Source organism: Erithacus rubecula (genome assembly GCF_903797595.1).
Source record: "Erithacus rubecula genome assembly, chromosome: 12".
NCBI classification, from domain to species: Eukaryota; Metazoa; Chordata; class Aves; order Passeriformes; family Muscicapidae; genus Erithacus; species Erithacus rubecula.
The window spans coordinates 6,781,485-6,793,807 of NC_136664.1; the positions used below are offsets into that span (position 1 = coordinate 6,781,485).

At 51.3% G+C, this 12,323-nt stretch overlaps 1 protein-coding gene across 1 annotated transcript; it reads right to left on the reverse strand.

The window, feature by feature from the left end:
- Nucleotides 1–241: 241 nt before the first annotated feature.
- On the reverse strand, nt 242–6,295 carry LCAT (lecithin-cholesterol acyltransferase). Its single transcript, XM_079315858.1, has 6 exons — nt 6,058–6,295; nt 3,508–3,664; nt 2,935–3,050; nt 2,510–2,605; nt 2,199–2,423; nt 242–1,131 (listed from the first exon to the last, which is right to left on the reverse strand). The coding sequence occupies exons 1-6, from the start codon at nt 6,203–6,205 to the stop codon at nt 509–511; spliced, it is 1,365 nt and encodes a 454-aa protein (XP_079171984.1). The 5' UTR covers nt 6,206–6,295; the 3' UTR covers nt 242–508.
- Between the last annotated feature and the right edge of the window lie 6,028 nt (nt 6,296–12,323).

Genomic DNA, 12,323 nt, shown 5'->3' on the forward strand with positions numbered 1-12,323 from the left:
GTTTATTATTTTGTAAGTCTGCTGATTTTGAGTTGGTCTTGCCCAAGGTGCCTAGCTCGCTGCTCTGTAAGCCATACCTACTGTGCTACCCCCATGCTACTACCTCTGTGACCACCTGGTAAGTCAGAGCCTGCTCTTGTGATGTGAGTTGCTCTGTCCCAAGTGAGCAGAAGCTATGGCACCACAAGTCCACAGCCTCTAAAGTGCCTAAAAATGGCTTGCTAGCGACGAGGGCTGGTGCGTATACTGGAATTCACAAGTGTGTTGTTAAAGAGCTGGCAGCATGGTTAATTATCCACCTGCTGGTGGGAAGTGACAAGCTTCTGAAGTAGAATTAATCACCATTCCTGAAAGAAGAACCAATCAGTGTGGAAGTGGGTGCCAGCCCATCCACCTGAGCTGTTGGTCTTGCTCACTTTCCTTCCAAACTCAGCTCCAAGTCCTTTGCTCCCCTGCACAGCAGTTTGTGGTGCCTACCATCATGGAGGGAAGCTGGCCCTCTCTCCTTTCAGTTCTTTTTAGGCTCCTTAAGGACCTTGTGTTCACGTAGGATCTTTCCCAACTTCCCAGCCTCTAGGTTGGATCTCGCCTGCCCTGGCTCCCCCTGCTCCTCTTTGCTCCCCAGCAGGATTTCGTTGATGTAACTGAGTGTCAGGTTGCTGAAGACCATGTTGAAGTGGTGGGCACCTCGCAGCTCCTGGACAAACACCTTCTGCTTTTGCTGGTCACGCCATCGCTTGCACAGCTCCAAGCTCCGTGTGTTGACACTGTCGTCCCCGTCACCATAAATTATGTTCACAGGGTCCTCATATGGGAAACGCTCATCATAAACGTAAGTCTCTGCAGTGGGGAAGCCTGTGCCATAGAGGCAATACGTGTCCACCCCAGGAGGGGGCAAATCCTTCAACAAATCCTTCATGTCCTCCCACATGTACCAGCCATCCTCCAGGTTGACGTCGGTGAAGAAGCGCTGGTAGTCGCGGTAGGTGTAGTTGTAGGAGGGTGTGGAGATGAAAACGTGGCTCTCGGGCCAGGCCAGCGTGGTGGGAAACATCCAGGGGCTGGTGGTGGTCATGCGCTGCTCCTCACGGAGCTTGATGTTGGACATGAGTGGGATACCCTGCTCGTCACCTGCAGGACATACGAGGGCTCATCACAAATGGCACCACCAAATGAAACAGGCATAAAACAAGAATATAAGTTTGTAGTTTAAGTAAAAAATATGTTTTAAGCAAATAGAGATATGTAAGAAAAGCAAAGCAATATGTTAAGTAAGAGCATAAAGGATTTTAAAGTTTAGCAATAGAGACTGTTATAAAATTAGTTAGAAGCTTCAGATGTATCAATGTAGGTTTATGAAGTGTTACATGATTGGTTAAAAAATGAAACATTGCAGCAAAGCCGGGAAAAGCAAAGCAATTAATGATTGGTGTAAAAAGATGCTACCGAGTTTCATAGAAGTATGTGATTGGCTAAAAAACTAACATAAGGCATTGTAACTCAGAATTAGATGGACTCTGATATTATGGCATTAAATGTAACACCTTTAATGTCTCACCCTTCAATGAGACTGACGCCATGAGGCAATAAACCATGTTTTAAAAAGTCTCTCAGTTGCCCTGTCTCTTGTGTTTTTGATCTCCCAATATCTAGCTGCTCAGAGGGCCTGAGTGGAGACAAACCTGGATATGTGGTGGCACAGACCAACTCAGCCCTGAACATTCCCTGCAACCCTGGCACCTGCACACCTGCCTGCAGGGACAGAAGCGAGCAGCAGTAGGAAACAACTTGCATGTTTCCTTCAAGTCTTGGCATTTTTGGTATGTCTGGAGTCTTAAGACATTGGAATGACCTCAGATGACCTTAAAAATATCTCTGGCTCTTGTGGTAAGAGAGAAAAATATTAGCAGGTGACTTAAGGGTGATGCAACGGACCAGATGTTAAAACCTTCAAGCACATGATTTTTAATCTCATGCATTTTTGGACTTGTGACTTGTAGATATTTTGGGCTGTCAGCATTAGGCAAGTGATTGTGAGTTTCTGGGCTGCAAAGAGGCTAAACAGGAACTGTCCCCCTACTTTCACTGTGTCCCCCACCTCTTTAACCACTGTGTCCTTTCCCTGCCCACCACCACCCTTCCATTTCTGCAGGAGGGAAAGAGAACATAGAAGTGGCTGCACACAAGGAGTCACCCACCGGATGCCAGGATACGCAGGGGCTTGACAGAGCCTCCCCAGGGGGCACCCAGGGAAATGAACCCCCCGATGTAATGATCTTTCCAGGCTTGGGTCTGCTGCAGCAGGAAGTAGAGGACGTGCAGGTTGCCCATGCTGTGTGCAATGAGGAAGACAGGTCTCTGGTACTCATCGTGCATCTCCTCGATCAGAGCCTTCAGGTTCTGGAAGTATTCAGGCTGCTCCTCTGTGGACAAGAGGGGAGCATGATGGCATGAGGGTCATCCTGCTTCCCTGTGTGCACAGGGTCCTGGCCACGACCCCCAGACTTACGGGGTCCAACCCTCCAGTCGTAGGGGGCTGCCCGAACTGTCTGGTCCCTCACGTAGCCGTTGTTCACCAGGTTCTGCACCATGGTGTGCAGGTAGCCTGTGGGCAGAGGGAACAAGTGGGAATTAGTTCTGTGATCTTCTCTTGTCAGGCTTTTTTCATTCTAGTCCTGGTCATGGTCAAAATGTTCCCTGATAAGCCCTGTAGCTCCAGCCAGATGTAGTGATTCTGTGCATCCCATTGAGTACTGGGGTAAGGGATAGGGTGCTCCCTGCCAGCACTCAGCTTCATGTGTCCCCCAGGCTAATGTCCCTCAGCCCAGTGCCCTGGGGTCTCTGCAGAACCAGTTCCTGCTGGGGATGTGGGGACATGTCCCCATTTGCAGGGGGCATGTAGGTCCCAGACACCCTGGCCTCTCCTCCTCTCACCTGCCAGCTTGCTCTGATCCAGGTATTCCACAGAATAGGTCTTGCCAAAGCCAGGAACGCGGATGTGCACCCCTGGGGCATTGGACATTTTCCGAGAGGTTCGGTTGTACACCACCCTGTGGGGACAGGACACAAGGTGGCAGAAGAGCCATGTCCCCATGGGGAACATGAGGCTGGGGTGGAGATCACTGGATAGCAGCTTGGACCTGGCTGTTTCCAAGCCTTGTGTGGATGTAAGGTGCACTGGAGCCCAGCCAGTGTACATTCTGCTCTCCTGGCATCCTGGCACAGGAGGCTCTGATGGAACCATTTACCACAGCCCCCTCACCCTGTAGCCCTGGGAAGGGTGGCAGCATCTCCAGTGGGTGCTCAGGGTGGCCTGGTTGGGCTTGAGCACATGGCAGGGACTTGGGACAGAGACAGATGCTCAGAGCAGTAGCCAGTCACTTGTGTTCCCAAACAACCCCATGGTCCCTCCATTTTTTTCCAGATCATGGCCAGAGGGAGGAGAGGGGAGGGAGATCCTTGGTAGGTAATTTCCCAGGGAGCTCCCAGGGTAGGGTTGGATGGTACCTGGTGTTATCAATCCAGCAATCAACTCCCACTGGCAGGAAGGTGTTGAGGTTGAGCCAGATGGTGAAATAATCCTCTGTTTTGCGGTAACACATCCAGTTCACCACATCTGGCTTGTCCAGCTTTGCTTCCAGCTGGTTCCCAAGACAGCCAGGCACTGGAGGCACCACAGAGGGAGAGCAGAGCCAGTTACAAACCCCATCCCACTAGTCCTCTAGGGCTGTCCAACCTTGTGCTTACTCCATCCCCCAGGCAGTGCTCCCCTGCTGGAGCACCTGGAGAATGACCTGCTCCACATAGGGGAGAGGATGGTTGGAGCTGTGATGCTGAGTGAGCATGAAAACAGTGCTAAAATACACCCTTGGGAACCCATAGAGCTGCATTTCCATGGGGTCACCCCCAGAGCTGTCACTCTTGGCTCAAATGTGTGAGTCCCCAGCAGCACAAAGTATTCCAGATTACTCCCCTCCCTTCATGGGTGTCCCTCCTCCTCTCTTTGCTGCAGCCTGGGGGAAGAAATTGGTGCTGCTTGGGGCTGCCCACTCCCAATGCAGTCCTGATAACTTGTCCTGGGGTAGTGATCAGTTCAGGGATGCAAAACTCCCAGGGAGAGTTTCCTGAACTTTAAACCCTCCATACAGCCTGAACCAAGTCTCTGAAGTGGTTCAATGCTGAGTGGAACTGATCTCTGTGGAAGTTCAATGGGAATAGTGTGTGCAGGAAACAGCACAGCTTTAAGCAAGTTCATCTGTGTGCCCTTGCCTCTCTCAATGAAGGGGTGTTTGGGCTCCCTCTGGGAGTGTCAGTGTGGCTCCCAGCTGGGATGGGACAGCCATGATGCTGTTTCCCTGGGAGATGTGTCTGTGCTGGGATCAGACACCATGGAGAGTTTTCCCAGCTGTGTGCAGGAGCCAAGAGCAAGGTCCTGGTGCCAGCACTGACTGTGAGGGTGAGGACTAGAGGTGAATGACTGCAGGGGACAGTGAACCTGGTGGAATGAGAGCACGAGGTGACAAATCCCAAGGCCCCAGCAGGTCCAAGGACTTGCCTGCAATACATGGCTGGTGCTGGTGTGGATCATCTCATGCCATGCAAAAGGGGAAGGAGATGTAGCAGTAACTTTCCTCAATCTGCCTCACAGCTCCTTCATGCCTGTGGCATGTCTCTAGGGGTACAGAGAGGGTCTAATCCTGTCTTCAAAGCACCTGGATGGGGATCAGACAGATGTAGGAGTGCCCTGGTAGGGAGTGGGCAGAAGGGATTTTCCTGGTCAGCAAGAGGAGCAGGATCATGATCTGCTCTGACAGCTCCTGAATGTGCACAGCCAGCACCCCCCTGCCCCTGGCACACAGCCCCAAGCTCTGCCTCCCCTTCCAGAGGACATTAGGTAATTATTAAGGGAGTTCTGTGAGGGCAGAGGGGTTATCAGTGGTCCCAAGGGCACTGGGGGTTTCCAGGACGCCCGGCCCAGGGGGATGGGTTACTTGCGGATGCTGAGGGGCAGCCAAGTGGCACAAGGGGCACCCGGGTCTGGCTGGGCGTGGGACATGGCCCGAGGCTGGCACCAGGGACAAAAGGAGATGCTCTGACTGTCACAGGTAATCCTGAAAAGAGGCATCTGGTGACACTGACCCACACCTTCTGGCCACCCCAGGACATGGAGGCCTGCACACTCTGATGCCCCTGGGAAGGGAGTTTACAGGGTCAGCCCTTGGCATTGCAGCAGTGAGAGATCTTCTGCTTTTTCTCTTCTCTTTTTTTAAGGGGAAACTCATCACGATTCAAGAAAAAGGAGGAAAACCTCAACTCTGCTCAGCATAGTTTTCATAGCAAAACCTGAGCTCAAGTGTCTGGTGATGGCACAGGGGCAAAGGAAGGCAGAGCCATGCAGCACAGAGGCATCAGATGGTGGTGGCTGCTTCCACCTCCCTGAGATGATGCCCCCGCATCTCCTCTAATCTCCCTGTGCCCCTTTTCCTGCTGGCCTGCCCCCAGTTGGAGTTGGTATTGGGTGGGATGTGAGATGGATCCTCTTTTTTGCAGCAGAGGATGACTTAGCCATCTCCAGGGTGTGGGAGAAGACACAGGATGGAGTGGGATCAAAGGATCAGTGAAGTGAGAGGTGGTGGATCCACCCACCGCACCAATGGCAGCCCACTTGGGAAGTGGCAGAAAAGGTTGTGATGCAGCCCCTGTCCCTCTGCCAGCAGAGTTCCCCAGACCCAAACAAGCTCTAAAACACTCTGTGGGCCAGGTGGGAGATATCAGAGATCCATTCACTTTCTGGGGTGCTCAGTCTATCCCCTCAACTCCAAAAAGCTCTACTAGGCATGGCCAGCCCTGTGTCCCTATCCCAGTGAATAGGAGGGAACTGAGGAGCTGTGTGACACCCTCACTTGGTGGCTCCAATCCAGGCAGTCAGAACCATCGCAGCCAAACCCCACCGAGTCACCAGCGGCGTGGGACCCCAACCTCCCTGCCAGCTTCGGGGGGCTGCATGGCAGAGTGCCCACCCGTACCCCCACGGTGCCCGCGCTGGCGCGACCTTACCGAGCACCACGGGCGGCGTGCTGTTTGTCGGGGGAGCTTCTGGGGTGGTAGTGGGTGGAAAGAGGACATTGAAGAGCCAGAACTGCGACGTGGGCTGCAGGAGCAGCGACAGCGTCAGCACAGCAACCCCGGCGCCGCTGCTCCCCATGGCAGGCTCGGCCGGGATCCTCCGGACGGCCCCGAGCCAAACAGCCTTTTATAATTTTTACGCAGGTCCAGCCAAGAGGCACCCGGGCTGCAGGGGAGGGGAGAGCTGTAAGGGGCTGGCCATGAGGAGGAGGAGGGACGGGGAGGGACGAAGGACTGACCTTATGGACAAGCCATGGCCTGTCAAAAGCAGTCCAGCGGTGCCATGGGGCTCTTAGCGCCCCGAGAGCCCTGCTCAGGGGTGCTGTGCTGCATGTTGAGCAGCAGTGCATCAGTGTCCCTTTGCTGTGTTCTGGGGAGGTGCCACGTTCTTACCCATGCATGGTTCTCCAGGGGTGACGCCCCAGGGCTGCTCACTCCCTGCCTTGGTGAATGCAGCCCCTCTCCACTCCTCCTGCCCCCGGCAGGGGATGCTGGTGCTGCCAGCGTGGCTAAGTGGACTCCAGGTATCTGGGAGAAGATGGAGAGATTGGGATAAGAAAAGACACATCTGGGCAGCTCCTTGTGCCACGTGGCAGTGCCACATTCCCCAGTGCCATCCTGGGCACTGCCTCTGCTCTGTGCAGCATCCTCTGGAAGGATCCACACATCCTCTGTGACAGTCCCAGCTGGGGGAAGCCCCTGCAGCTTCAGCCTGCACTGGGTACTGGGGACCCTCAGGGAAAAGTGACGCTCAGGCTGGAAGGGACCTTAAAGTTCATCTCATTTCAAACCCCTGCCATAGGCAGGGACATTTCCCATTAGGCCAGGATGCTCCAAGCCCCATCCAACGTGGCCTTGAACACTTAAAGGGATGGGGCAAAATCGTATTTTAGTGCAGACAGACAGATGTCTTCTTCCTTCCGAGAAGTGATAGGTGGGACCGGGAAGCTGTAGGGCACGGATGGGTGTGCTGGCTGACAGGTTGGGTTCCCCGTGGAGCACAGGAGCCCCTTCCTGAAGAATGGGGAGGAAGGGCAAGAGGATATGTGGGGTGGCACCTGCAGTGCCCATCCAAGCTCGGTCTGTGCAGCCCAGCTCCCCGCAGCCGCCTCCCTGCTGCTGTAACGCGGCTGCTGCGGCAGCGCCGCCGGGACTCGGATTCACCCGAGGCTGCTGCAGGCACAGACGGAGCCCGGAGCCCTGAGCGGCCACAGCCGCCGCTGCTGCCCCTGTGCCCCGCCGGACCCTCCTGCCTCCCTCTGGCAGCGGCGGGGGCTTCACAGCCGCTCCGCAGCATCCTGCTCCCCTCGGCTCCTGCATCCCTGCGGCACCGGCGCCTTCCAGGGCGCATCCCTGTGCCTGATCAGTGCCCGGGGAGACTCCCAGAACCCGCGTGTTCAGTCTGGCCCCGCCGGCTGCCTCGCTGGGGTGGCGTGGGAGTGGGAAATACCAAAGCGAGTCCCCACAGTGTCCCTGCAATGCTGCAGGAAAGCGGGGTCTCCCCTGTCTGTCACAGACATGCACCCCTGAGCCCAAATGTGAGCCTGGATAGCTCAGTTGGGAGAGCATCAGACTTTTAATCTGAGGGTCCAGGGTTCAAGCCCCTGTTCAGGCGGTGGCTTTATCCTTTAGGAACCCACGGGCAGGAGCGGCACCTCCTCCCGCCAGGACAGTCCCGCCTGGGGCAACTGATGCAGGGAAGAAGTCGGGGATTGTGTTTCCAGTGCTCTCTCGCGTGCCCCAACTGACTTCAGGCTGTGTTCTTAAAGTTTGGGTTCCTGCTGGCAGTTGTTTTTTTCTGTGCGCTGATCACCATGAAGATACTGAAGGGACTGGAGCATCTGTCTCGGGAGGGAAGCCAGGCTCTCTTCAGAGGTGCCCAGTGCCTGAGGCCATGGTCACACACAGGAGGCTCCAGCTGGACATCAGGGGACTCTTTTTCACTGGGAGGGTGATGAGTGGAAGTTTCCCAGCAGAACCCTGCACCACTTTAAGGGAATACAATTCATGTGAGAGCAGAGGCTGCAGTGACTTGTGGGATCATCACACTGCCCCCGAACTGCCCTGTAGGTGTATAAACACTTCAGGATATTTTGGATGAAAAATATCCCCTGTCCTATGTAAAAAACCGTTTATGTTTTTCAACCTGAATATACATCAGTTGCTCAAGCATAGTAAATTATTTTTCAGGTAAGTTTAGTGGCCTTACATATCACATTGACTTTTGGGGGGCGGGGGGGGGGGAAGAAAAGAGGAATGAGAACTTACGTATTTCTTTGTATCTCTGCTGGGTAAAAGTGGGGCAGGCACTGCTGCTGCTAATGGGCAACTCCTCCAGATGTTTGCCTTCTCTTCCCCCTTGTATTATCTTTAGAAGGGAAAAATGCTTTTTGAGCTTACCCTAAGTAAAAAGATATTGTTTTCAGTAAATGAATGTTGGAGGAGTGTGAAGTCCTGCAAGTGCTCTATAAACTGAAAATCCCAAAAGTAAATGTGCAATGATTTTTATTTTTCTTCTTGCTCTGGATAAGATACAAAAGAAAATAAATTTATTTTGTGCTAGAAAAGAAATCCACTCTCTCCTTTTCCCAAGCACCAGCCCTCAGATGCCTAAACCCACCTGACTGAGTGCTGCAGCTTTCTGCTGCTTTCAGCTGCTCCCACAACGAGTTGAGACCCACTGCTCGGGTGGTGCCTTCTCCACCAGCCTGTGCCACACATTATGTAACTTCTCTTTTGAAAGCTGCCGGCCAGAGTGAGTTCTGTGCAGCTGTCAGGAGAGGGCACCAAGTCCAAGCAAACAGGGTGACTCCAGTAAAGCTCCAGAAGAGTAAAGGAAACAGTTTAAGGGGCTCCCCCAGGCTGAAGCATCTCCTGGTACACCCAGAGATCTCCACCTGCTTATTGGTGCCCGTGAGACCTCGAGCTCCCAGACCTACAGTTTGTCAGGGTCACCCCTCAGGTCTGGGTCGATTTTGCCTCTGCTGTGGAAGCATCCCTGGAAGATCTGCAACCAAAATCCTGCTCCTCTGGAGCAGGGAGTGTCAGCTGCAGGACTTTAATCTGGTTATCTTCCTCCTTCTGCCGATCCTTCATGCCCTGGGGGCCAGGAGCTGAGCAAGCTGTGCCTCCCATGTCCTCTCACTCTTCAGGGTGGCCACAGCATCTTCTCATCCTCTTTCTGCAAAACTGTGAGGAAGTGAAACGTGGAAGGCAGGGTGAACTCTTCTAAATTCTCAAGTTTGCCTGGAAAATGGAGAAGCTGGAGTGCTTGCCCAGAAGTGTCACTGCAGCCTCACTGGAGAAACCCTGCACAGTGACTACAGGTTGGGAAATCATTGTTGGTATGAGTCTGGTCACTCTTGGACCATCTAAGCTTGTGGCCCCCTCCCAGGGCACGGTATCTTTCCAAACCACAAACCACCTCCTCTCAGCTGCTTCCCTCCCCGCTCTTGGCAAAAATTGCTGTGACTCGGATTCGAACCGAGGTTGCTGCGGCCACAACGCAGAGTACTGACCACTATACGATCACAGCACAAGAGATCCTGCCACCTGCCGGGTCCTGCCACACGCTGGGACACGGGGAGGGGAGTCCCTGTACTGTCCCCTCCCCCGGCATGGACACCCAGCCCAGCCCGGCCAACAAATCCTGTTTAATTAAGGAGGCTATAAATGGACTTGGATGATGCTGCTCAGAGCCTTGGCAATCTGGAATGGGGCGCTAAATTGTGTAAAACACTGGCGGTGCTGGGATGGCACCCAGGAAATGAGACTGCTGCAAAGGACAGTGCTGTTGAGGGGCCTTATGCAGTGGGGGCCATCATCTTGTAATACAGCAAAGTCAAAGTTAAAATCATTTCAGCTAAATCTAAGTGATACAAGAGGTGAGGGATTAATTAACTTCTTAGCGTCGTGTGTGATACAACAAATTTGAGGGAATTTGGTAAAAATACAACAAATGGCACAATGATCTCCATGAGGAGCTGAGTGGTGCTGTGAAAAGGATACAGTCAGGGAGGTCTGGAGAATCCAGAATGTCCTTAGTCCCTGTCATCCATCATCCCCAGGGCCCCACTGCCACCTCCCTGCCTGTTCATGATTCTTCTCCATGTTTCCTCCCCAATTTTATGCCTTCAGAATTGTACTTTGGTGACTTCAGAGTTGAATTTTCTAGCCCTGGTGCAGGTTGGGCTCAGTGCTGGTGGTGAAGAAAGGATTCAGTGAGGGTGAGAGCTCCCTGCTCCACATCCAAGGCAGCCCACATTCCCCACTGCTGCCTCCTGCCCACCCCTCCATGGATACCCCATCACAGGATACACAGTGGGGGATCCCTGGTGTCCCCATGAATCCTGAGGCCCCATGTGCCCATTTGGTCCCACACCCCACTCCATCAGCCCTATGGCGAGTCCCAGAGGACCTGTGGGCACCTGTTTTAATTTTAGTTTGAAACTAGGCAGAAACACTGATTTAGTGTAGTGGTTCAGGTTTATTAATTTGAAATTTTTTTTTGTTGTGAGATAGGATTAGGAGGAAGGTCAAATAGACTTAACTTTAAATAGTACAAAGAGAAACTTTATTATTAGAAACTATAAGAAAGAAACTAAAACTTAGAATAAAACTCTAGACCACTTTTTGTTATCCCCCACTGAAAACGTACAGAAAACGACTTAGTCAGTTTACCATCTCTAAAATAGTCTTTTACCAATTCGCTTGGGAGCGTAGACTTCCCTCTTCTATGGAGATTTCTCCACAACAAACAGTTTTTTTGTGGCCTTGATGTTACAATGATCAGCCACCCAGGAGAATGGAATTCTGATTACTATATAAAAATTTCTTCCTCAACTAATAGTTTTTTCAGAACCATTATTGAGGACTATATTAACTATGGGGCATACTGATTATAACAGATTAAACAAAAGCTCTTTTCACTTCTGAAAAAACAGAGGTCTTTTTTCATCTTATTCTTCTTTTTCCCTGTGGAACAGCAGAGGTTTTCATCTTCTCACTATTTAAACTCAGGGGATTACAAACATCTCAACATTTACTTACTCTAATGCTAACACCTCTGCTTCTATCTGCAGTTAGAACAGTCACATCCACCCCACAACATTTTTACGTGTTATAGGGAAATAAGAGTTTCTTCTCCATAGCTTAAAAAAGAGAAATTTCAGCCCATGACTCTTCTCTTTCTCTCATTTGGTATTTGACTCTTCCTTCTGTTCACTTCGGTGTTTTCATGTTGTTTTAGTGTGTATCACTATTTTGGTTCTTTTTTTTTTATTATTAAAGAGAAACAACAAAGTATTTATAAAGTTTTATTTTGGGCATTGAAAGAGTTAATACCTTGCCTGGGCAGCAGAGGACTTTGTGATTTTTCTTCAGGTGGGGCAGTTGGAGCTATTTATGATAAAGAGTTTTTTAAGGCCACGCTAGGGCTGGCTACGATTGTAGGACCCAGCCAGAAAGCGGTGATGGGTTTTCTGGCTCCATGGCTGTTTTTTGGTATTTGCTGCATTTAATTCCAGCTTTGGGCTGGATGGTTTTCTCTCCACTGTTATAAATGAGAAACAAAAGTCTCGATATTCAGCAAAATTTAGATTGCTTTATTTTATATAGATAGAGCAGCGCAGCGCTAAGGAAAACATGAGCGGTCACCGCCCGCTCCACGCTCCACCAAACTTGGTTTGCAGCTCCTTTTTATAGGATGGTTTTCCTTGTAGTACTTAATAATTGTTATTGTTTTGTTGGCATAATTCTGCCAGGTAAGCAGAGGTGGTCAAAGAAACATCCGTGCAACTGCTCTCTGTACAATTTGCCAAGCAACCATCAGGTCTTGGCAGATACAAAACAGCAGAAGTGGGAAGTCTGGTCTTAGCAGATAGGTTGCAATTGATTACGCAAAGGCAGGAAATCTGATTTTGCAAAACCTTTCAGGCTGCAATTGATCACACAAAGTTGGGAAATCTGATTTTGCAAAATCTTTCAGGCTGCAATTGATTACAACAAAGGCAGGAAATCTGATTTTGCAAAAACCTTTCAGGCCGTGGAAAACCTTTTTGCAAAGCGGTATAAAATACAAGTTATTTAGAAAACACAATATTCATAACAGGGGTATCTAAGCAGAATGGTTTTATATAATACATTTCCCTTTATCTAGGCCCGTGTTTTTATCTAGGCATTCTGCCTAGCAGGGAAGC

Coding starts and splice junctions, on each gene's coding strand:
- LCAT (XM_079315858.1), bottom strand. CDS start 6,205: ATGGGGAGCAGCGGCGCCGGGGTTGCTGTGCTGACGCTGTCGCTGCTC. Junction 2,424..2,509: donor CGACTGGAGGGTTGGACCCC/GTAAGTCTGGGG, acceptor TCTTGTCCACAG/AGGAGCAGCCTGAATACTTC. Junction 1,132..2,198: donor CCTGCGTATCCTGGCATCCG/GTGGGTGACTCC, acceptor TATGTCCTGCAG/GTGACGAGCAGGGTATCCCA.